At 38.2% G+C, this 27,252-nt stretch overlaps 1 protein-coding gene across 6 annotated transcripts in view; it reads right to left on the bottom strand.

Moving 5' to 3' along the window:
* fgf13a (fibroblast growth factor 13a) overlaps nucleotides 1–21,455 on the bottom strand; it is a 125,551-nt gene extending 104,096 nt beyond the window's left edge. For 2 of the 6 annotated variants that reach the window (XM_051860510.1, XM_051860518.1), the window contains exons 1-2: nucleotides 19,830–20,030; nucleotides 19,428–19,615 (exon numbers count right to left, since the gene is read on the bottom strand). In XM_051860510.1, the coding sequence (XP_051716470.1) occupies nucleotides 19,428–19,476 (49 nt within the window). In that variant the 5' untranslated portion in view covers nucleotides 19,477–19,615; nucleotides 19,830–20,030. The other 4 variants (XM_051860515.1, XM_051860516.1, XM_051860513.1 and 1 more) reach the window with 4 other exon arrangements.
* Nucleotides 21,456–27,252: the final 5,797 nt, after the last annotated feature.

The raw sequence follows: 27,252 nt of genomic DNA, 5'->3' as shown, positions 1-27,252 counted from the left end.
TCTCACTCTCAGCTTCTCTCTCTCACATGTGGCGTGGTGTGGTGCTTTCAGAGCCTGAGGTTTCATTGACTGCAGTGTGCAGCCAGCGTGTGCGGAAGGTCATCAGTTTCTCCGCAGGATGGAAAAATAACTTTTCCTGCACACTCGTGTACCCCACCTCAACCTCGGAATAAATCATAAGTCCCTTGTCTCAGCATAAGTGATCCTGTATTGCTTCACTACATCTACATGTTGACGTTCAAGTCCTGTTCTCAAGCTCAGCAGAAAGCGCAACTGAATTGTGTGGAGAACGTGCTAGAACAACATCATATTAGGGTGATTAGCGTAGCGTCCAGTGTGCTAATATAGGTCAGATCTGGAGCCCTACAGTCGGTGTGTAGCAGCGTAGTAAGCCAGAGGCTAAAGAAGAGCTTGAAACTGTGATAAATATAGGAGAGGGCTGTCGGGGCCAAAGAGTGTTACTCTTTCTGTGTGCCAGGACAGGATGAGAACATAGAGATGAGGAACAGGAGAACAGCAGGATGGCAGAAGGGCCATCTGTCCCTTGAGCAAAGCAAACACCGCTCTGAGCTACGTGTGCAGTGATCAGACTCTTAAACCAGATTTAGAGCTCTTCTGTTGAGCCAATTTAGTAACGGCACAGCAAAATGGTGCAGTATAGCAATGTCATTATTTCTGAATTATTACTTCGCAATCACAGATGCTGTTTTTAGCATTCATAAATTAAAGGGTTAGTTCACCTAAAAATGAAAATTCTGTCATTACTCACCCTCATGTCCTTCCAACTCGTAAGATCTTCATTCATCTTCAGTACACAAATTAAGATATTTTTAATGAAATCCAAGAGGTATATGACTCATCCATAGACAGCGATATAATCAACACTTTCAAGGTCCAGAAAGGTACTAAAGACATCATTAAACGAGTCGACGTGACTGCAGTGGGTCAACCTTCATTTTATGACGGGACGAGAATACTTTTTGTGTGCAAAAACAAAACAAAAATATCTACTTTATTCAACTCTTCTCTTCTGTGTCATTCTCATACGTTGTTTATGTCCAGCACAAATACGGAAGCATTCGCCGTGCTTACTGCGTGACCTGCGTAAAGATAATGACAGGGAAGAGAAGAGATTGTTGAATAAAGTGGTTATTTTTGTTTTGTTTTTGCGCACAAAAAGTATTCTCGTCGCTTCATAAAATTAAGGTTGACCCACTGCAGTCACATCGACTGTTTTAACAATGTCTTTAGTACCTTTCGGGACCTTGAAAGTGTTGAATATATTGCTGTCTATGGACGAGTCATATACCTCTCGAATTTCATCAAAAATATCTTAATTTGTGTTCCGAAGATGAACGAAGGTCTTACGGGTTTGGAACGATATGTGGGTGAGTAATTAATGACAGAAAATTCATTTTTGGGTGAACTAACCCTTTATTTATCTAATAAATATTTTCAAATAATGATGATGTGATATACAGGTCATTGTATGTGGAGATAAGCATGTGCAGGTGTGTGTGTGTTGAGCTGGTGGTAAGTTAATGAGGAGCTCCAGTGGTGCCAGGTGGTGTCCTGTGGTGTGGCCCCTCACAGAAGCTGCCTTTTCTCTGAAGGGGGTCTCCAGTCATTAAACTACAAACAAGGATTCACCAACACTGTCCTTCTAAATACAGAGCACTGGCATAAACAGCACTTTTTACAGCATTCAGCGCCAAAATATTGTCTTTATATAGCATGTGTTGGATCATTTAACAAGAACACAACATGGCATACAACAGAAAAAAAGTGCAAAGCTGCATTATTACTAAAAGAGGTGCTGGTGGAGATAAAACAAGGAGGCATGAAAAAGGCATGGTTTTGGATTAAAGCCACACAGTTTTATTGCATATCACATTATGTACAACTATGTATCAATGCCTCCACCTTGACAACATGTAGGCGTCTGTGGTAGACCGATCTAAAGCAGAGATGCGCAAAGCAGGTATCTTGCCTGTGGACTCACCAGGAATCATCCCACACCCTCTAGGATGAGAACAGAGAGGGACAGAGATGCTGAACACAGCAAAGGCTCAATTATGTGAATGCCTGGGAGGTTAACACATTGCTTTGTGAGGCTTCAGTGCCTTTGTGACCTCAGCTGTCTAACTCTCTGATACTCAGTGTACACACATAAGTGAACCCAATGACTTTATCACTAATACATCTTTAACACAATCTTCTAACTAAAGACTAGTTCACACTGCCTCACTGAACACCAATATACTGTTGTGTTTTGTTGGATTAGTTTGTTAACACTGTTGTTTTGAGCCAGTCACCTCAGCCATGAATGCCATGTGACTAATCATTTTGGAGCCGCAAGAAAATTATGTCATGGTTGGCTACTTACCCAAAGAGAGCACAAGAACATGTACAGCCCCAAAGCCTTCACTATAGTGACTAACCTGAGCTGTGACGGCAAAGGCAGGCAGGGAAAAAATAGAAATCCATTACATACTTCTAAGAGCCTCTAAAAAAAAGATGTAAAATATCTACTGTAAAACTGCAAATATTTAAAGGGTTAGTTCACCCAAAAATGAAAATTCTGTCATCAATTACTCGCCCTCATGTCACCCGTAAGACTTTAGTTTATCTTCAGAACACAAATGAAGATCTTTTTGATGAAATCTGAGAGCTTTCTGTCCCTTCATAGACAGCTTGATGCTTCAAAAAGTTCACAAAGACATCGTAAAACTAATCTATATGAATTGAGCGGTTTAGATCAAATTTTCTGAAGAGACTCGATCGCTTTACATGATGAACAGATAGGCTCTTATGGGTTTGGAACGACATGAGGGTGAGTAATTAATGAAAGAATTTTAATTTTTGGGTAAACAAACCCTTTAGTCATGTTACCAAAATGTAATCTGATACAGATACTTTTGCATGCCCGTCATTGGGGGGAAAAAATACCACACTGCCAGAGTGTGTAATGTGTATCGACCAGGCACCAATACCAGACCATACTAACCCTGCCAAACCTTGATCCCTTGGTTGGAACCGTGAATCAGCCTTAAAGTGACAGTCAACCTAAAAATGAACATTCTGTCATTATTTACTCAGCCTCGTGTTGTTCCAAACCTGTACTTTCTTCTGTGGAACACAAAAGAAGATATTTAAAAAAAAAAAATTTAAAAAAAAATCTAGTGAAAGTCAGAAGGGTCCATTGTTGTTCTGGAACCCACTGGCTTTCATTGTATTTACAAAAACAGTTTAAATGTTATGAAGTTAAGTAAATAATGACAGAATTTTCATTTTTGGGTGAACTATCCCTTTAAGAGAGAGGACAGACACTGGTAGAATGCTGCCAGACACTGCTTTTAGACATCTGCGACATTCAGCTGATAGTCCAGAAGGATGGAGGTAATGGATTATATGACATACATAAACAAAGACATGCTCAGTTTGCTGAAGAAAATGACAAAACTGCAGACACACATCCTATCACACTACTAGGGCAGTCAGACACATGCTAATGCACTGAAGTGCTTTCACTTTGTCAGACATATCTGAACTAGACTTTCTGACTCTCAATGATTTCTGTCCATCCAATTTCCTCATAAGTGCATGCGCACACTACAAGAGTAAAGCTCAGCAGCCTGTGCATTTTTGTGCATTATCACATGACTTTTTGATGCGCATTGACAAATTTATTTGGTAAATGTGTTTCCATCGTTGTTTATTATGCACGTTTTCTTATTTGATAAAAAAAAATTGTTCATTTTTAGAATTTATGCACATCTTGGCGTTTCCATCCAGCATTTTTTTTTTATGCAATATCCCAAAATGCGCATAAAAATAGGTGGATGGAAACATAGCTAGTGTGTATAACAAGTGTGCGCATTAGAAGAGCATCTGCAATGGGAGCAAGTTGGCTACATTATGGGACTTCTTGTCGCAGACTTCTTTGCAGACTCAAAACATCAAAGGGCAACAAGCGTCATGTACTGTTGGCTTATAGCACAAGCCTGTCAGCATTTCAAATGCTGCACTTCATTACAAGCAAATGGGCCTGACTTAATGAAATCAGTTGCTTCTGTCTCTGTCACTGGGTATTTACTGACAGTCACAGCTCTCTAAAGAGAGACTGTTTAGAGAGCATCTTTTCCACTATCTGAAAGCTTAAAAATGCAATTATGTAAGTGAATTTTACAAAAACTACATATTCTGTTGTGTAATCTACACTGTTAAACATATGGTTAAATTTATGGTTAAAAAAACATTTGCAGAAAAAAAATACATGGTCAATGTCTCGGTATTACAGAGTGGCATATTTTTGCCTGTCTATTTTACAACTTATAACCTTATATTTCATCAAGTGATATAATGTAAATATACCAATCAACTTGACTTGCTTTTTAAAGTTCTTACTGATAACAACAAGGGATGTCACAGTGAGGAAATTTTCCCACCGGTTAATACATTTGACAACACCAGGTGCCTCTATCAATATGCGGGGTATTGAAATCACTTTTGAATGTGCGCTTGCTTTTCATTTTTACTTTCGGATTTGCGATAACGTGTACTCTGTGTAGAGGGACCAGCAGCTACTGATATTTGTCAATGATGATCAAGATCTGTTGCGCCTACTTTTACTTTTCACTTCGTCTTGTCACATCACCATCACAAGACTAAAATGACACTAAATAACAGAAAATGTAACAAAACACACTAATGCACATCACTAACAAAAATAAGAAAAAAAAAACTTTTGTTGCAGGGACTTTTATTGTTTTTCAACCTAATTATATGTCAATTCATAGTTTTTACCTCAAAAAAAACATTTTTACAGTAAAATTACATAAGTTACGTCTGAAAGCTTAGGCAGGGGACTTGTTGCCTCCCTGCCTTATCAGACAACTTTGCAGTGTTTGCGTTCAAAGGTATCTCCCATTCGGAACAGACTTCTGAGGGAGCATAAAAGTAACCAAGCAAATATTTAATTACTACAATACAAAATTTTCCAGAAATTAAATCAAAAAGTGAAAAAGGTTGGTCAAAAACGTACACCAAACGCAACTTTCAGACACCTTTTTTTTTTTTAGTTCAATGTCACGGAATTGAGCGCACAGGATTGTGGGATATCATAGGCAGCGAAGGATACATCTATGAATCCTTCAAAAATCAATTAGATGAAGGTCTCTCAGTAGACAGGATATGACATGATAACTGGATACAAACGATCCTAATTGCTTTTCAACCTCCCTATGCTGTCTGGGGAGACAGCATGTTTCAGCTTTTGGAAGCAGCCATATAATGTAATTTTAACAAAAAAAACATTTACAATTTTTCACCATATATGGTAAGATATCTTACAATTAACAAGGTTTTACTGTAGAATTTTGAAATGACAGCGTTTATGATCAATTTATAGTGATTTAATCAAATGTCATGCACACCACTGATTATATGCTGGTGCAGTTGAAGTATAGTAGTGAGACTGGTACAGTTGACAGACATTCAGCACTGCTCAGTGCAGTGACAGACCTCATCCCGTAAAGTTTTGATTCATTAAAATATCTCTATTGCTAAAACTGATGCCTGACTTAGAAGCGAAGGGTAAAAAAAGTCACTAATATAGGGTAACACTGGGCTTTTTTTCAAGCTACTTTAAAATCATGGCCAAAATGAGGTATGCATTTATATTCTGGAGAAATCAAAAGATTAGAAGCAATATGTGATGCTGGGCTGACAAATGGAATAACCAACAACTGTAGGTAAATTTTACACAAAGCTACAATATAGTATCAATATGGACAGATCCCATCTCCATCCACTTCTTGATTGTATGGAAAAGAGCATCCAGGACATTTTTCAAAACATCTTTTGTTTTTGATGAAAGTAAAAACAAGTATTGGTTCGGGACATCATGAAGGTGAGTAAATGTTAAAATATTTTTCAATTTTGGGTGAACTACTGCTTAAGGCATCTATCCTTTCTTTCCTCATGTTACAGTGCAAGACAGTTGAGATAGTCTGTGACTGTTTGCTTACCACTTATTTCTGATTTGTTGTCTTGGCTGTCTGCTTATGTAAATGATTCCTTCCCCTGTGTGTGTGCTCCTCCTAACACCGAAGCGCATACACACACACACACCCCTCATAATCGTCACTCCAGAGTGTGTGAAATTGTGTGCTTTAGAGAACAAGAACAAAGCTATTTTTAGCTGCTGTCATCCACACAACATTTTATTTCCATTCTTCATGAGTCTATCATAGATAAGACTGAGCTTGGAGACACAGAAGTGGATGTCAGCGTACACAAAACACTTTTGGTATATGTATATCCAAAAACCTGAGTATCTACAACATTTTTCAGACATTTGAGAAACGATGTAAACAGCAACCCCTGAGCACTCGAGATCTCATCACTCATCTAAATGTCATTACAGCACAATAACAAGGTAGACAGAGATTCATTGCATTCTCTTCAAATCTTGTAGACTCTAAATCACTCAAAGAGGAATTGAAATGCATTGAATGCACATGGGTGAAATTCCCTGGTTTAACATGAAATAAACTGCTAAAGAAGGATCCTTGGACTTACATAATATTTGTCTGATTTCAAGCCATGTACTGCTGAGGAGTCCACCTCTCTACAGGAAGAACTGTGTTTCAGCATTTGAATGCAACAACTATGTTGACCGTGTGACCCCAGAGATCAATGTGGTCAATAGTGTTAAAATCAGAGATGCAAAGAGCACAGTAAATGCATTAATCCTGTGACACAGGACCAGCTAATCTCAACCTTAGACGGCACACCCACAGACCACTCACAGTCGTTTACAGACCATCTTCTGCCAAGATTACATGCAACTAAAGTTTTTACCAGTCCACAATATTTAACAGAGACCACTGGCCCATTATAATGGTTTCTTGTAAACTGTACTCCAATAATCTTTTTTTTTTATTTACAAAAATCATTTTTTAAAGTAAACCCAGCCCAAAATGGTACAGGGTTGGTGGTTACATGCAAGTCAGAACTTGCTTGATTAGTCTTGTCTGCATGGGCAGTTATTAGCCAAAATAAGTTGCAAATTGGATCACACTTTAAACCGATATTAATGTCTCTGCAGGTGACCAACTACTGCTTAAGACTTCAAGTTAAAAATCCAGCCAGAAAGTGCAGAGTATTTACCTCCACAGAAGTGCTTAATTATGCTCGTCTTGAAGAGGTGCTGGAAGTGATTTCAGACACTAACAGTGCAAATTTAGGTAATGTTTGCTCTGGCCAGAATGGTGTCAAACTGTGGACTAATGGAGTCTTTATGAAGGCACTCAGGCCTCTCTAATCATTCCTAATGAACAATTTGTAAAGAGAGGCATTGGGAGATCTCTACTTGTAATGAAAAGATGTCTGGATGTCAATCAAATCCTCATCTATGTAATCAGAAACCATCCACACAATGCATTTATAAACTTGTGCATTGGTAAAATACGCCCTATTTTGTGCCTGATAGGCTGTCAAGGCCCTAACCCAAGCCATTTTCAGGCACAAAGCGTTATACCCTGCATATCTCACAGATAACCTCCAGCAATTATTCTCCCTCCACTGACCCATAATGCACTTTTCAAGGGGCAGTCTGAATCATCTCAAGCCCTGTCAGGCTTTATTACCTTCCTGTTGTAATTTGACCAGCTTTAATTTGTTCATGATCAGACCAATGAGTAATCCTCAGCATGAGATTCCAGGAAACAGACTATTAACATGCAACACACATATGCACACACACAGTCATAATCACCGCTATTTGCTTTAACAACCATCTCAATAAACTACTTGAATAGCAGAACTACACAGACAGGATGGGTGGTATCTTCTCTCAAATTGTAACGAAAGGACAATTGTTAAATTGTTAAAAGGTTAAAGGAGCGGGACTCCGAGTCACCTGATTATTACATATGTGACCTCGGTTAGCCCTTCAGCCCTGCGCTACAAACTTTCAGCCATTCCTTAGACTGTCAATGATCGAGAAGGGGAAAAAGCAGCTGGACCCCAACGGCCAATGGGAATTACCATTTAAAGCACAGAGTTTAATTATGGATCTCTTTATTGAACTATGGCAGAGAGCAGGCAGTAAAATGCCCATGGGAACTGACAGCAGGGACAGAAGTGGAAGACTGTGTTGGTAGTTTAGGATTTCCAACCATATGATGCAAGAACGACTTGTCTTAAATTACCTTTCTGCCATGTACATCTTTTAATGACTTTAATTTGGGGTAACCAGATTTACAAATGATAGTACAGACATTTCCCTTTCTCTATACCAGTGGTTCCCAACCTTTTTCTGTTCCTTTGTGTCTAGAAGTTGCGTGAGTGATTGGAGTACATCAGAAATAGAACGGGGCATCAGTTTACTATTGAGAATGTGTCGTGTCACGCCACATCCAGTGTAGACAGCATCACTGATTATAATGGGCTCTATTTGCTTTTGTCGCATTGTTTTGCTTTTGTCGCTCACGTCTGGTGTAATCATGTTGTTTTGATAGTTGCGACATTTGATGTAAATTTATCATCTGCTTTACATTTATCTGGTACTAGACATATTTTCACAAACTTGCCCATGCTTAGTTCATGCATCATTCATTTATATTTTTCTACTGCTCCCTGCTTTTCTGATTCTTCAATCATATCATCTTGTGGTCTGTTATTCTATGACAACAACTGCTACAGCTGGTAACAGACCGCTCAAGCGGGTATTGCGAGTCACCTTGAGGTAATAAAATATGTCAAAATAAAATTTTGTGTTCAATTTTTTACTTATGTGGAAAGTAGCCACATAACAAGTAGGAGAATTTCGCAGTGGGGTCTTGTATCACCATGAAGAGGGTTCTTTTGCATATCAATCTGCTGACTGTTAACTATCCCTTAGCCTTGCCTTGCCCCCTTTTTGTTACTCTTCCCCCCAGTTTGGGAACCGCTGCTCTATACGGAGTGTGCTCAATGTCCTATACTTCTGCTGACTGGCTATTAGAGCTGCGTGTTTCAGGGGGAAAAAAAAAAAAATCTAACTACGTTTTTTTTGTTTTGTTTTATTTTTTGATAAAATTGCAATTATGATTTAAAACGTACAGTTAAAAAAAAAAACTCAAGGTTTGCTGTGCTTGTTTGTAAGGCTGCACAAAAAATGTGGCATATCAATAGGACTATAATACATTTTTTTTATAAAAACTATAATAAAAAATAAACAAAATAAAAAACATATTGTAATATTTCAGTGTAAAAAAAAAACAGTATTTAAGAAAAAACAACAACAACAATAATAATATATTTATAATTGAATAATTTATTTTACAGTACAGCAGTAAATTTACAATACTAATAATTATGGCTGTCTTTATTCCATTTTGTTTCAAACATCATTAAGTTTGGGAAGATGGCTGTCACATGTTCCCAAATGCACGTTATAAGCAACCCAAACTTGTACAAAAGTTTGTGTGGAGCAGCATGTACTATGAACCGAGCCGCTGTAAACATCAGATCATAATCTGCTCACATGTAAAAGAACAGTGTCGCGCTTCACTCTGAAACACTGAGCGCATATTTAAATACAATTTCGGTTTTATTTATTTCTACTTCTTACCAGAGAGAACCAAAACAAGGCATTCTGAACCTTTATGTACTTGTTGCTTATGAAATGCAAAGACGGATAGTCATTACCTTAAATTTGATAACACTGAAATACTTATCAATCACTGAGTGAGAAACTTGACCACTAATTCGCAAACAACTTGTCTTCTGTAGGCTTTGCAGCAGAAAATTAAATCCCATTAAGCAGTACCATGTTCAGGCCCGGGGGGAAGTGTAATTAAACATAACACAATATCCACAGCAGGCTCTGAGTCCGAGCAGCCAGCTCAGAGTGTCCTTCACACAGGTACATAAATCAACAAGGTGTCATGGTGGTTTTAGAACTGAACTACTGCCGCTATACTTGAAATGTCATGCGTGACTGAGGTAAAACATTTGTCAGTGCAGGTGACGCGGATCATAGGACATCAAGTAGCAAACAGCGTTGCAGTAATTATGCACTTGGTAGAGTTTCTGTAGCGTTTTGTAGAGTTTCAAGGTTTATACTTGCTCTGGAGAGCAAAAATAAAACTAAACTGCAGGAGTCTGATGAAAGTTTCACTCCCCTACGCATACCATGTCTAAGATGTATAACGAATGCACTGTGTGACCTTGTTAAAAGCAGCTGAAGCCAGTCTGATGTTTAAGAACTCATTTATGTTTTCAACTAACAACAATTATCACATTCTCCATCTCAGCCACAAGGTTTTGACTTGCTGAGACAAACCGCTGAGATTCATGACAAAGCAATTCAGTACAACCCTCCAGACACATGGACTCTGTGTGCCTTTTGAAATAAGCCCAAATCAAAACTCAAATCTCTTTTGTTTACTATGTTGCAGGTGAGATATATAAATCCTGTTGCAGAACAAATAATTTGAAATAGTTTTTTTTTTAAAATGTATTATTTTAAGTAATTTGCTTGATCATTACATTGTAAGGGACATGTCCCCACCACTTTTTGCCAATGTCGATATTGTCCGCACCACTTTTTGAAACATCTCGTGGCATGAATGTACCTAATACAAATGAAACATCTCCAGGTGACTAGCAGAGTGTTCATTTCATTCGTTTGTTAAATAAGAGGAGATCTGGCACTGGAATGTGTTGTCTTTGAAATCATGCTGAGTGTTCGTTGCCGCTGTTCAGTGGCAGAAGGCAACCGCGTTCTCTTGGCGTTCGTCTTCACACAGACAATCGCTTCAATCTATCACTTAACGCCGATGCGGAGACTCTTTGTTTGTTCCAGTGAAATCACAAAACAAAATGCACACAAACGTGTCTCTGCTCTTGATGTATAATCACTGATGAACATCTTTGGTTTTAATGAGAAAAAAAATAATAAGAATAAACTATACAAGGATGGATGAGAACCCAGAACCTCTGACATGCTTAACAAAAGTTCTACCACCAGACCATTAGAGCACACAAACATTTCTTGCAGATCTATGTATTTATTCACTGACGTTAAGATTCTCGATATATTCTATTATAATAGATTTAAGGATGAAACTATCACATTAAACATGACTTCTATGTCAATAAATTAAACTCAATGTACTTTTGAATTAGATTTTTGGACATTGTAATGTTATTTTTTCTGCAATTGTATTAGCATATCTCTTTATCATAGCTGAAGTAACGCAAAATAATGCTTTGCAAAAAATAAAAGCGAAGATGACGAACAAACGACAAAAAAGAAAAAAAATCAACATACAGCACACAAGAGTATATACAAGCAAGAGTTTGTTGTTTGTCGTCATCAGCAGCACACCAGCTCCAGACAAACAATGACACTCGAAACTGTCCTGTTACTATAGCTAACGTTACAACAACAGCATTTCTCGGTTCTGTGAAACATAGCAAAACCAGTGTTACTTACGTAGAAACAACAATCTCAGGGTCCATTTTTAGGACCTTCACGCTTGGGTCTCTTCAGCGCTGGAAAGCTTTTATAATATTAACGCGGGTCCTAAAGCTCTTGCTAGATCATCTCTTCTTTTTGCAGTGATATTCCTCTGACCTTTTCTCTTTTGTAATGTCTCTCAGCCATCTCTCTTTCTACAGTCTTTCAAATCCCCCTATTGCTCACTCTCTCTCCTCCCCAAACATTATTTGATATGCCCCCTACTGCTGATTGGCTACAAGTGTGTTGTGGTGCTCAGTCCGATCCACTTTCAACAGCATTTCTCAGAAATCGCTTACTGCACCTTTAAAGGGATATTTTACTTAAAAAAGACATTTCTGTCATTATTTACTCACCTTCATATCATTTCAAACTTGTATGACCGACTTTCTTCTCCAGAACACACACACAAAAAAAAAAAAAAAAACTTTAAAGGATGTTGGTAATTATGTTGGTGACCACTGACTTACATTGTATATACAAAAAACATTGAGACTTCTCAAAATATCTTATGTTCCACAGAAGAAAGTAAGTCAAACAGGTTTGGAATGACATGAAGGTGAGTAAATGACTTTTTTGGGGGGTTAACTACTTTAAAGTCCCCCTGTCGTCAATTATTTTATCCCTTAAAACTCATCTTTGATAATCACAGTGACATATTTAAATGTTTTCCCCTGAGAAAATAATTTCTTTATACCATAAAATAGCTTGAATGTAACTCTACACCCTTGCTTCATTTAGTATACGTGAGATCCATGAATATGCAAATTAGCCGCCTCCACTCAATCACACCAGCTTGGACTACCTTATCCAGTCAGTCAACTGTAGTAAACATAACGGCAAGTTGAAACACTGGTTTAATTCAGCCATATATGTTTAAAACAGAAGGAGATTCAGAGGATGAGGGAATTATACAGGGTCGTCTTCTACAAATCAATATTTCAAAATGGTAATGCATTTTAGGTATCACTCTATATGCTCTCGGACAAATAACGGTAATTGATATGATTAGCCTTTTGCTTGACTACGTTGTCAAACAGCTAATAATGCGTTGCTAACGTTACACAAACCATGTTCCCGTTCACCATCTCAGAATCAGACAGCGGCCTTCTGAAAATCACCATCCTTAGAAACGCTTTGAACATCATAGAAAGTCAGTGGAGAAAGACATAATTCATCATAACAACGTATTAAACATCATACACATAATTCACCGGCTATATTGCTATAGGTACCTGACTTTTCCTGTCATTTCTTGAAGGTGTTCTTGTGCTCACTTTGGAAAAGCATCGCCCCGCACGTTGACAGGATTGGTTACGTTTGTGACGGTAAAAAACTGGGGTGTTTTTGAGACTTTGGTTCACTGCAGTTTTAAGGAGAAAATACTCAGCAATGGTGTTGACTGATGAATTTGCACATGGTTTGTCAAAGCATATTAAAACATCTCATAGTCATATAAACAACATTAAAAACCTGGAAACAAACAGCCTTCGAATGCGGCCTTCGAAGGATTCAGGCTCTGAATTGGGACGCAGCAAATGGTATGTGGATAAATCTTGCAAAAATTCCATTATGTTACAAAAATTACTGCCCTCTGAATTGCCCTACTGTACTTCAAAATTCAGAGGGCAACATAAAAAGTGCCTTTGTCCATAAATGACACTAAACGAAGCGGCTTATCTTTATATCAACAAATGGCATGAAAATGCATTTCTAAATCTCAAACAATTCCATTCAGACCTGTAATCCAAAATCCTGAATTGCAACGTAATCCCACACCTACAAAAAACAATGTCCCTGAATCAAGCCATTAGTGTAATGAAAGAACTCAACAAATAATACAGATAACTAGATCAGTAAGATGCGATTATGAACGTGATTATTTCAGAGATTATGACTCACCTGAAAATAATACCCAACATACTGTTATCTAAGAAATCTACAACACACTAGATACAGATAGGAAAATATCAAATACAAAGTAAAAGAATATCCTCACCATTAAAGGCTTCGTTATAACTAAATGGAGTGGAGGAACTCGAAGAGGAACGCTGAGAAGTTGAATATTTCCAATTTGGAGGATGTGCGGCAGTGGCCTACATGCACAACACAGAAAGACTGATTGGGTTTTAATCCCCATAAATGCATTGCTGCATAAATCCCATTACAACCATCACTAGGCCACTGCTGTCATCAGTCATAATATGAAAACTCTAGCACAATAGACCATTTAAGGTCACTCGCTCTCTTTCTCTCTGCCATTTCTTTCTCATCAATTGTTTTTCCTCTTATCAATTGAATTTTTTTGTGAACTCAGCATTGGCGTAACATGTTATATTAAAATGTCCAAATTGTTCAAACGATAAATTAACAGTAAAAAACAAAGAAGAAGGTTTGTAAAAAGGGAGAAATGTACAGCAACCACAGATCATGTTTGTATCATATGATGTTTAGGGGATATTTATCCGAAAATACACAGCATAACAATAAAATAGATAATGTAATAATAATAATTGGACTTGCCATTGTATCCTTGAAAACACAACTTTGTTTGCAAGGCAGACTGATAAATCCTGTGTGTCCTTTACTTTCAGAAGTTGCACAAAGACAGCCAATCAGATAAGACCTTGCCAGATCAAAAAAGCACTGTCCAGTTTTGTGAGCAATATATGCATCAGTGGGTCAGCGAGTAAATTGTGGGCCTATGCACTGAGGCTGGGAACAGTGAACAGACCTTCTGATCTGAGCAATGTGACCTATAAATTGCCATATGAAGCAAAGCTGATTTCCACAGGAACGAAGAGGGTAGCTCAGACCTCCAGTCCCTTCAGTCACCTCACCTCCAGATCTCTCTGGATTACTGCTCCTCTCACATCACCCCAGGTGTTTGAAGACTTTAAGGTCACAGCATTTAATTAAGATGACTCCCCTGGCTACTTTGTGCTCTTCTATGTTTGAAGGTGACATAACCATGATTTGCTTGAATATTAATTCCAGCATGAATATGCATCCCACTATAACTAAAAAAAAAGTAAACCATAATGCTCGGTTCAGGCAAACTGCCAAAGCAAGGAGAGGCACTTGAAATTTTGACTGTTCTCCAAATCAAAAACAAGATTTGCATTATTCTCTTCTTTCTTTTCAGGCATGATTTGAGGCTGCTGTTATGACAAGCGGTGGGGTCTTTTTTGAGGAGCTGGAGATTAAGCTGAAGCAAGAAACGGCCGGACAATCAGAGAGCACTAATCGTGCCGCTTTCACCAGCACGGCCGTCATTTACGAGGTGGAGGGAACAGCTATAGAGACAGGCCCGCGACATTCCCAAACATTTCAGGGAGCAAGGCGGCGATGTAGAGTGACAGCTCTCTAATGCAGATGGAGTCTTGCTCTAGGGCTTCATGCTGAGATTTCTGTCAGCGCTGAGGAAGCTGTAGACTACAATGTGTAGCACTGTCCTGAATCACACTGTCCTTACACAGCCTTTACAAAACACTTACTATACAAACGTCAGACCCTTCAAAAACTATTAAGATTCTGGCAGAGCATTGTGCACATAATTTGCTTTCTAAATTAAATACTAAATACTTAATACAACAACATGGGGAGTCTGTGCTTGTATTGTTCCACACTAAATGTAAGTGGTAAAATGTGGAAGTAAACCTCCTTTGATGATGGATAAAGTTCGTAAGAGAAAGAGTATTTCTGCATATTACACCGATTAAAAGTGACAGTAAAGACATTAAAATGTTATCAATTATCCAATTCCAATCATCCAGTTCCAATTATCAAAGTATCCTGGGGTGTTGGGGTATCACGTTATGTTTCTGAAGGATCATATGACATTGAAGACTGGAGTAATGGCTTCTGAAAATTCAACTTTGCCATCACAGGACTTAATTTTAAAATATATTAAAACAGAAAAAATTAAACAATTATTTTAAACTGTAATAATATTTTACAATGTTACTGTTTTACTGTATTTTTCATTAAATAAATGCAGCCTTGGTGAGAGTGCAGAGTGCAGTCTTCACTTCAGATTAAAATTTCCTGATAATTTACTCACCCCATGTCATCCAAGATGTTTTTGTCTTTCTTTCTTCAGTTGAAAAGAAATTAAGGTTTTTGAGGGTTTTTTTTTTTTCCGTCTACATCATGCATGAACTTTCCAACATGATTACATAATGCGTGGCGCACCGCAGACCAGTGCAAGACGAGCATTTGTGGTTAAAAAGTATATAATTTTTTTTTTTTTTAGAAAATGGCCGAACATTTCGCTAGACAAGACCCTTATTCCTGGGCTTGGATTGTGTAGAGCCCTTTAAAACTGCACTGAAACTGCAATTTGGACATTCAACCCATTGGTAGCCGTTGAAGTCCACTAGATGGAGAAAAATCCTGGAATGTTTTCCCCAAAAACCTTCATTTCTTTTCGCCTGAAGAAAGAAAGACATAAACATCTTGGATCACATGGGGGTGAGTACATTATCAGGAAATTTTAGTGAACTGAAGTGAACTAATCCTTTAATTATGTAATACTTTAATTCTGGAACTCAGGAACTTAAAGCGTTTTTGCATTTGAATGTCAAAGTATGTGTTTCCCCTTACTTTGTGGGTGAAACGTGGGTGGCTACATCCAAACAACAAGTTCAAAGTCTGTTCTTTAATGTTACTGGAAGCATTTAACCTACTGAAACATGGAACTGCACAAAACATCCCTTTATACATAAGGCATATTCAGCGATTTAATTTACTTGGGTCCAGCAGATCAAGAATACATCTTTTTTTTTTTTTTTTTTTTTTTTTCACCTTCAGTTACACCATCAGTGAATTTGGATGCTGCAGCAGTCGGGGTGTCGCTATGCCAAAAAGATTAGAGCAGGTGTCAGAGCAGGGCACAAAAAAAGAGCTTCTGCTGCTTTGTGATTAATGAAGCCTCTCTAAATTATGCTCTGGATGCCTATTGATTTGGCACTGCATCTGGCCTGGAGATGAATTCATCTGCAAGAAAATATGAAAGACTCGGAAGCCCTGCTCAGCCAGTCCAGAGCCTGTGGCATTCATCCTCCGGCTAATTAGCCAGTGCCCTTGAGCACTCAGCATCATTGGCCTAAATTACTCTGCAAGGGTACTCTGATATTTATCAAGCCCTAAATAAGACGCATATGGCTAAAAAATCATAATAGAATCAATGTTTCGAGCATATAGCTTACATTATTAATTTTTTAGAGAGATGGTGACGATAAACAAAAAAAAGAGAGAAAGAGAGAAGGGGGATGCAATCTGTGTGCATTTCAGGCCAGATTCAAACTTGAGCACCACAACTACAATGTGTCAAAAGCTTGCGCACTGTCGCTACACCATGGCATTTTTCCAACAGCCATGCCAACATAATGTTATCAAATCTGTAATAGTACTTAAGTACTTTCTGTAAATTAATGACTAAGATCTAAATTAACTGGTTAAAGGATTAGTTCACTTCAAAATTAAAATTTACTTACCCTCATGTCATCCAAGATGTCTGTCTTTCTTCAGTCGAAAAGAAATTAAGGTTTTTGAGGAAAACATTCCAGGAATTTTCTCCATGTAGTGGACTTCAACGGGTACTAATGGGTTGAAGGTCCAAATTGCAATTTCAGTGCAGCGTCAAAGGGCTCTACACAATCCTAGACGAGGAATAAGGGTCTTGTCTAGCAAAACAAACGGCCATTTATATATAAGTATACTTTTTAAAAAACAAATTCTCATCTTGCACTCCTCTGCGATGCGCCACACATCACGTAATCATGTTGGAAAGGTCACGCATGATTAGGCAGAAGTACCGAACAAGTGTTTACAAAGCAATCATGCAAAGACTAAGTCAAACAAAGGAGGTAAAACAACGATGTCGGATGATTTTGAAGTTGGAGGATAAAATGAGATTACGTTTTTCGACCCTTCCCCAGTACTTCCGCCTACGTCACGCATGACCTTTCCAACGTGATTACGTAATGCGTGGCTCATCGCAGAGCAGTGCAAGATGAGCATTTGTGGTTAAAAAGTATACCATTTTTATTTTATTTTTTTAGAAAGTGACCGATCTTTTCGCTAGATAAGACCCTTATTCTTCGGCTGGGATCATGTAGGACCCTTTGAAGCTGCATTGAAACTGCAATTTGGACCTTCAACTGTTGAAGTCCACTATATGAAGAAAAATTCTGGAATGTTTTTCCTCAAAAACCTTCATTTCTTTTCGACCGAAGAAAGAAAGACATAAACATCTTGGATGACAGGAGGGTGAGTAAATTATCAGGAAATTTTAATTCTGAAGTGAACTAATCCTTTAAGTCAAGATTTGCAGTTTATGTGACTGAATCAACCTGATATCATTTGGCTACACCAGCCAAAAGCATTTTTATGGGTAAGTTTAAGTAGAAATATCCCTTAATACAACAACTGCCCACATCTATTTTACAGTGTACATGCCAACCACACAAAGTGTGAATGAATTCACATAGTTTCTATGAAAACAAAAATGATCTCAATGGCAGCACTGCTCATTCTGATACAGAGTGCAGAAAACCAAAACCTAAAATTTCACAAATTAAATCCCGGGTAACTAACAAAAGAACAAGGGGCGGTGAGATTCCCAAAGTTAATGGAATCCTGAAAGTTTTAATGATGTAGAGGCAGCCATTGCAATGTGTTTCATAATAGCTCAAAACAAATAAGATGAAAGCCGGCATGCTGAGTGAATGAGTCACGTACAATGCTTTGACACATGCTGCCTAAAACAAAAAGAAAAATTAACTCCTGTCGGTTTTCAGCAAAGTCTGCTGTACATTTACTATAAACACTAATAATAAAAAAAATACACAAGGATAATTTCCATAACATAATGATGAGCTGTCTGTCAGTCTACCTAAAGAGGGGAATGAAATGATTTCTTTCTCTTTTCCTCATGCACATGTGAGTTTTTTTTTTTTACTTATATTTTGTTGTAAACAATATTTCCCATTATAAAATCTAAATATATCACTTTATCATCTTTATTTCTGATCAACACTACATTTATATCAGTAAGCCTATGGAATAATTAAATTAACTTCACAAAAGAATCAAAGATCTATGAGACGGAAAGTCACTCTAATCAGTACAAAACGTTTTATTAGGACAAAGTAAGATAGATTCGATTTCGTTAAATATCTTCTAAAGCTGCTTGCTATCAAGTTCGGGTTTATCATCAGTCGGAACAAAGGACCACAGCATATTCATGTCGTTGTAAACTGGAATGAAAACCCCTCGGCAGACAGCATGCACATCAATTAATCGCGCGGAGGTTTCTTTGGCAACCCTGTAGCCCCTTTGTCTCCATGGCAATGGCTGGCCAGTTTACATCCCGTTAAAGCGCGGCTGTTCCAGAGACATGCAGAAGCTCAGTTTTACGCAATAGGTCATTTGCGCAGTAGCTACCCAAACAAACGATTAAGCGTCATCATACAGCGCAGATCGTTGCAAATGTGATAAATAGCCTATTTGAATAGTTACTCAAACCTACCTTTTGCGCAAGGAAGAAAACATAAAAGGGACTTTCAACAGAATAATCATTGTTTTTATTGCAGGCTACGTTAAAGCGACAGCCCAATAATTCATCTCTGCAGAACAGACTGAATGGGATGCTGATTTTCAGTCTTTATCAGGTGGCAGATTTTCCTATACTCGGTTGACCTGCTAATCATTCATTACTGTTTTGAAATAGTGGATATATAAACGTTTGTCCTAGACCAACGTTTCACTTGTATTTTGGCCAATTTTCATTACTGCTTTTATGTTTTCACAATTGAGCAACAATGCAACGAGTGGGAGATGAATGAGCTCACGGTCGCTTTAAACCTGTGATGCACGGCGAGGAATCGAGACGTTTTAAGACTGTTCTTACCCTTTGAAGCATCCTTTTCTTCTTTAGACTTAGCCACTTTTCCGCTCATAGATCCCAGTTTGGATGTATAGATCCCGATTTAGATTAAAATCCTTCAGTCGTGTATACCCACTGTCGCTTTAGAAAATCCTTGGCAAATCCAAAACAAAGGTGCCAGGTGAGGAGATAAGAGCTCTGCAAGAAACGCACTGTAAATAAACAAAAGTACTTTTTTTGGTAAAACATCAGAGAGAAAGTGATAGTTCTCGTACCTTCTATCGACATTTATCAACAGCCGTCAATGCAGTTAAACATACAGACAACAGAAGTCGAGTTTACAAAGCGCGTGGTTAGTAACAAGTCCGCCAATGTCACAATCAAACGCAGACGTTGTGCTCTTTGTTATCAACAAGGTTATCTCACCTTATCTCTTCCACGTTGTCTCCTACATTAATGCACATTGATATAGAAAAACGGCTCCCGCATGAAGCTCGAGGTGATGCAAATAAGACGAACCCTCGCGAATGAAGCAAACCAGAGAACAAAAAGCGCGAGGGAAGGAGAGGGGCTTCCACCGAGTGTCAGTCGACGTCAGCTGTGACACACTGGTCGCGAGCGCTGCTATAACCTGAGGAACCACCTTTTGATACTGTAACAGGGATATTTACACATGTACCAGCCTGCTGCCAGCGTTTGCAGAAACTGGGTTTGATATAGGCTAAAACATGTAGTTGTGAGCAACAGGATATTACTGAGTCAAAACCGAAGTAGCACCTACACTACATGTAGATGAAATAAAACCACTGATTTTACGGTAGAAAAACTGATTGTAGATATTTAAGGTAGGCTACACTTTGTAGGCTATTTCTTGTTTTTAACAATGCTATGAATTCCAACAATCCCAGAATTCCAATTCATTTTAGGCCAAATATAGGTCTATCTTTTCAGTCGCTCATGAAACTTAGCCTAAAATAATATAATGTAAGCACCTTATTTTCTCGAAATTTCTCACGCTTTAAAAAGTTAATAACAAAGCCCATGGAAACTTCCTTAATTGCTATATGGATATGAAATATGTAGGCCTGCATTTCAGTAAGTATAGGCCTATATATGTTCTTTCATGATTGTACAGCATAAAAAGGATACATGTGGTACCAATGTTAACCACAAGGGGCATCCATTTTTAACACCCCCGCCTCCGCCCCCCGGTTGAACCCCCGGAAAGTCATTGTATAAATCGCCCCGTTTAAAATGACTAAATATGAATGACTAAATCCATCTGAATCCAGTTATAAAACATTAAAGTAGCCCTGTCTATATATATATCCGTCTATAATTCTCCTGATCAAATACACTGGAAACACTCAAAACCTATCTGACTATTATGACGTGCACTGGGCAGGATTTTTGCAGACTTCATTAATAAAGTCCCCAGAGTGGACAATGCACAGTCTTATCCTAACAATATTCACAAAGGGAACTGAAGAAGCTCAGGCATTTACTTTATAAGATACGAGTTACAGTATGAATATGATATCTGCATACTATCTCGAGAAACACATTGTTGAGGATTAAAAACTGTACTTGTTAGCCTATATATGCACCATATTTTGAATGTGAACCGATACGTTCCTATTTATGGCTAATTATCAGGCAAAAAAAAAAAAAAAAAGATTTAATACATGTTTTTAATCTGCATCATGTGATCACACGTGAAGACGCATTTTCAGAGTTGCCAATCAAACTGGAAAATATCGAGGCGAGAATGATTTCGTACGGTCATAAATGTAGTCTTGACACAGTCTCTCATATAAAAGATAATTTATCTTACCTGTTTAATCGATGAAGAGCTGCACAAGACCGATGAATTGTTCCACTCTAGGTCACTCAACCACGAAGTAAAGTTCTCCACGTAGCCTAGTCTGCAGATCAATTTGTCCGCTTTTGAGACCTATTGAACCACAGATGTTTCACTTTGAAATGCTGGATTTCTTTGTCCCTGCTAATTTGGAGTTGACAGAAAAACGACATCAGACTGTGTTTATCACCTGACGGATTGTGCTCCTTTGCTGCTCTGAGTGGAAGGAAACAGAAGGCGATGGTTTCAGGATCCATACTTGCTATTTTTAGCGGCAGTTGGACGCCTTTCAAAGTTTCTTCCAGACTTTCTTAAAACGTTATCCAGAGCTTTAAACTGACAGTGCTGCTTTCTCATTTGCTTTCTCAATCATAATTAATTAACTAAATTATACAACAAACAAGGTTTATGGAAGACTAATGCTTAAATATTCTGAACCATTAGTATAGGTCCCACCTCCAGTATGTAACTTTCTAACCTCACACACGAGTCTTTGTAGTATTATTTAATACTACATATACACAACAACTCCTCTCAAATGGGCAAATTAATCCTACAAAAGGGAAAATGTAAAGGTTTTACTGAAGGTGGTGAAATGGGAACATCATTTGTAGCAGCTGGATTTCCAGCAGAATGAAGTTTGCCTCCACAAATAATGATGGCATTTTTAGGTTGCAATCTACAAAGTCACCTTGGAGAATTCAAGAAGATGGCAGGCATAAAAAGAGGCCATCCAAGATGTGTGGGTTAAAGTGGATTACCTGAGCACAGTGTATCTTCTGGGTTTGCAGTTTGTCAGGCAGAGCTCAAGGCTATTCTAACCTCCTTTTGCCCTTCACTGTTCCTCTGTTGATGCTCAAACCTCTCTGCTGACATACACAGATTCTGTCAAATCTAGAGCCCAAACAAAAAAAGCTTTCACCAATAAAATAAAACTAGATTTGAGTTGACATCTAATGCTTGTTTAAACATGTTAAAATGGTGATTTATGGTGGACAACAATGTTGATAGTTATGGGTATTATTGGAGCTAAATGCTTGAATTATTGCAGTGACAGTTATTTACAAAACAGTTAGTGTTGGAAGTCTCTTGTTCTCACATTGTAATTATTACCTTTCAAGTCTGTCATTGTCCTCTGTACCACCAGAATTAATGCTGAACACAATGTGCTTTTCTCAAATAATATGGAACAATAAATGCTTAGTTTTTATGTACTGAAGAGCTACATTCACTGAACAGAATCACTTCACTTTGAATCTTAAGAGGAAATATATTGTTTGGAGAATTTATAGATGTTGAATTGTGGTGTACAGTATATTATGTTGGCATTTCCTTATGATGAGATCAACTACACAATATGTGTACTGTATAATAGTGACGTGCGTACAGTATCTTTATTGTAGTAAGACAGGAGTGTCGATTAAAAAACCTCCTCCTTCATTTATATTCATGAGAAGTGAGAGATGCATAGGAAATTTCCGTGCTGGGTTTGGTAGCATTAAAGAGTGGTGCAGATTTCCATACGGGGAATCAATATTTACAATGTCCAATCAGAAGCAAAAGGTCATGGAGGTCAGTGTGCTCCTGATCAATGAAGAATGGGGTCACCAGCTGAATGACATAATGAAAACGTCTGGCTGAAAAATGATCTCACTATTCTGCAACTGACTTGTCAGTTGAGAGAAATAGTGAGATCTAAAAAATGAGTCAGAACATTGCATTGTTGATTCAGTTACACATGTTCCACTTCGGCGGCATTTTGATTTTCTACCCTGATTATATAAATCAGAACATCATGCATTAAATTAACAGACCTATATACATCATCTGAAAGCTGAATAAATATGTATGTGATGTATGGTTTGTTAGGATAGGACAATATTTGGTCGAGATACAACTATTTGAAATTCTGGAATCTGAGGGTGCAAAAAAATCAAAATATTGAGAAAATCGCCTTTAAAGTTGTCCAAATGAAGTCCTTAGCAATGCACATTTTCAGTACAAATATACCCGTGCGACTTATGACTGGTTTTGTGGTCCAGGGTCACATTTAATAATGGTAAATGAGATGTCGCACATAAAATTGCAAACCATATTTCACACAATATTTACTGAACCGGTTAGTGAAAACAGTTTGTGCTGTATAAAGTATATTTTTTTGAGCCCCTCTATTAATTTCCCTAAACAGTAATAGCAAACTCAAGCCTAATGATCGAGTCAAAATATGATACATTAAGTCTTTACATGCCTTTAGCTCCAATGTGACTCTGCCACACCGTCCGTTGTGCCATTCAGTCGTCACTCAATCAACCTTGTTAAAATAACAGTAGTTAAGATTAAAGACTATGAATTATTTCACAGCGGTGAGTCAGGGGTGTTGATTTCCAGAGGTGTCCTTGAAATGCTTTTACTGATGAATGGTTGGAACAATGGTATTATGTGGGCAACAATTATCCAAATGTTCCTGAAGAAAAGCTCAGCTGTGAACGCTCAGTTATGGGTTGACGTTAATGGCAGCTTTACTTGCACAGCCAGGACACAGTCATGGTGATTTTCTCTAACTTGTTTTGTTAGGAGGCACACACTTCAAAGTGACTTTGGAGAACACAAGAATAACTTTTGTAGAAGTTTTTAGCTTCATCAAAGAAGTCATTGACAATTTTCTGTCCTATTTAATCTGAGTATTTTTAAGTGTACTTTAAATAAAGTCTATGAACATCTGAGCTCAAATCAACAAGCTAGTCAATGGTCAATCAAATAGATTTTTTTTTTTTTTTTTTTTTTTACAAACCAAATGCTGGATGAGAAAATATGTCATTTGAAAAGTGTTAGCTTTGAGAAGTCATACGGGATTGTTCCTAAAATAATTTTCTGGGACAGAGAGAAAAGTGCAAGTTTTAAGAGCAAGTGATTTATGGACTGCTGTTATGCTGAGGTTAGAAGACTTATTTTGTAAATATTGTTATGTCCAGTGCTGTGGGTAAGGCTGATAAGGGAATAATTAACTTACTGTTATGATCGGTATTCTGCTACAACAGTATGACATCATACCGGAGGGTTATTTGGCTGACTTTGCAGTATAGATAATTACCCACAACCCACAAAGGTATTTATTAAATATCTAAGAGAGGATATCTCTAATTTCCACTGTCTTTGCTGCATCAGCACTGTGTTCTTCCAGTGCTGCATAGTGCACATATGCTAGCAATGGCAGGTCCCAATGGGGTTAGGCAACTGTTAGAATTGAGGTCAAAGGCCTTGACCTGACACCACAATTCTGTCATCTCCTCTATCTAAAATTGGCACAATTGACCCCACTGGGTTTATGGCTGCATTTTTTACCCAAGTGTCACTCATAAAGGCCCCTATATAGAGGGTATGCACGTGACGTCACCGTCAACTATTATGACTGCGGTTATGCCCACTGAGTGGCAAAAAGACTGAGTGGCAGCATTGGTTCTCAGCGTGAATGTCGCGAAAAACACACAAAACACATCCAAAACGGGAAAGAGCTTTGCGATTGACTGTACAAATAGCTTTGACACAAAATCTGAGGTATAATTTTACAGACTGCTGAAAGCTACAGAAAAAAGAAGCAAATGGATTGCTGCAATTCACAGAAACAACTGGACTTACAGCAGAGAAACGTGGATTTGCAGTTACCATTTTGTGTCAAAACATTTGCTTTTGAGGTAAAATCATACCCTATACAGTATATTGTATTGCTATATATTGTGTTGACACCTCATCAATTAAATATTTACCATCTTATATTCTGCATAATTGGGTGTTTTTAAATAAACACTGACAAAAACTATACAAGTTTTAGGGCTGGACGATATGATGATATAACATTGATATAAGTGATCACTCCGATTTAGACTTCTATATTGTCGTTATATAAAGCATTCACAGTCAGATTTGTTTTATGTATTTCCCTGGCATCGAAATCAGGCACATATAAATGTCAGGAAACAAGATTCCTGGTGGCATGTCAATATCCATGGATTAGGTTTCTTTGTTATAAGCAACACTTTCGAGCCCAACCTTTAGTTTAATCGTTTGTTTTACTCGCGTTTTCGCAGTTTCCCCTATTAAATCCAGTCATGAAGCAGGTTCTTTTGCCACTTCGTCCAGCTGAGGGAGCGTGTTCTAGCGGGAAAGTGACGTCAATGCATACCCTCTATACTCACAGCGAAGTTCTTTTTCATTCTTCCTTTAGAGCAGGGGTGGGGAACGTTGATCCTGGAGGGCCATTTTCCTGCAGAGTTTAGCTCCAACCCTGAAAAAAAACACTCACCTGCCTGTAACTTTAGTAATCCTGAAGACCTTGATTAGCTTCAAATGTGTTTAATTAGGGTTGGAGCTAAACTCTGCAGGACAATGGCTATCCAGGATCAACGTTCCCCACCCCTGGTTTAGAGGTAAGAAGAAGTTTGAAAACGCAGAGATAAACTGTTAGCTACCCACCCACGCTGATGAGAGCCATGCTTAGATGAATGTGTAAATATGTGCTGCGCACTTTCCTCTCAATGACAAAACAAACAACAGAAATGACAGCGGTGAGAAAACAGCAGTTAAGAAAGCATCTGATCATAGTGATGTGGATGTTTGCATGAGCTCTGCAATTCGACACTGCAGTAAGTCATGTCACATTTATATATACAGCAGTTTATACAATAGATTACTTTTAAACCAAACAGCTTTACAAAGTTCGATTTGGCAAGCTGTTCCGAACTCCAAACAAACTTTGTTTTGGCTGAATTTTGTTCTACATGATATCACATCACTTCGTTTTTCACTTGAAGTATATCGGGGGCTTAAACTTTTGGAGATCTACTGCTTTCTGGCAGTCAGTGAGTGTGATCAACCCATGGTATATGTATATGTACAATAAAATATTTTTTTACATTGCTGTTATCCAAAAGAATCTAACTGTGCGTTCAGACCGCTGCCGACGAGAGCGTCAAAATTCGCTCTCGCTGCCCTGCCAACAACGCTGTACTGTGCGTTCAGACCGCCGCCGGTGGGAGCATCAAAGTAACCAGCAACCAATCGGAATGTAGAAGTCCTCCGCTTGAGAGGATTCCAGAGAACGCAGAGAACAAATTGCTTAGCTGGAGAAAATAATGATAAATGTCATTAGACTTTAATATATAGTGCATACAGCTATATATTTATATAGTAATAATATATAGGCATACAGCTATGCCATTTCAGACATAGCATGCAAACAATGTCAGACACTTTGGTCTATGCATCATTTTTCTTATTTATGTCCCTGTACGCAAACAGGGACACACATCATATATTATTGGGAAACCCGCCACGGCAGTAATCCACCTCTCCTCCATTTTGCTTGGGAACTAATGTTTGGTCGGAACCAAAGTTTACATGACTGCGTTCTCTAGAATCCTCTCAAGCGGAGGACCTCTACATTCCGATTGGTTGCCGCCGAACCGCGTCATAGCTCATTACCATAAAGCTGACCTGACTTCAACTCTCCTCGATGCACACACCGTCCAAGATGCACCACACCGCTGCTAGCCGGAGCTTGCCCCGACTCACTTTGAAAATGAATGACTTCTTGTCACTTTGATGCTCAAAGTCAGCACCGGTGTGAACGCACAGTTAGGCTACGTTCACACTGTCAGTCCAATTCCGATCATTTGTGTATCCGTTCGGAATCTGATCTAAAATTATTGACTGTCCACATTGTGTATCGCAACTGTTTAGATCTGATTTTTGTGTGTTTCATGCTTCTATTTCGTTTTCCGGAATATCTGCATTGGTTTCTATTGTTTTATTCCATGCTGTCATCTTCACAGGTTTCAAAATGTGTCTCAGTTATATTGTCATTTTCTGCTCGTCCAGAACTTTGCAGCAAAATTGCAAAATTGTTTCTGCAGCGACTTTCAGCATATTTCCAATAACAATGACTGATGTTTACGTTTTACTGAGACAGTCACATTAGGCTATGTTCAGACT

The sequence above is a fragment of the Ctenopharyngodon idella genome, chromosome 14, assembly GCF_019924925.1.
Source record: "Ctenopharyngodon idella isolate HZGC_01 chromosome 14, HZGC01, whole genome shotgun sequence".
NCBI classification, from domain to species: domain Eukaryota; kingdom Metazoa; phylum Chordata; class Actinopteri; order Cypriniformes; family Xenocyprididae; genus Ctenopharyngodon; species Ctenopharyngodon idella.
This window is presented reverse-complemented; position numbering and strand designations above follow the sequence as displayed.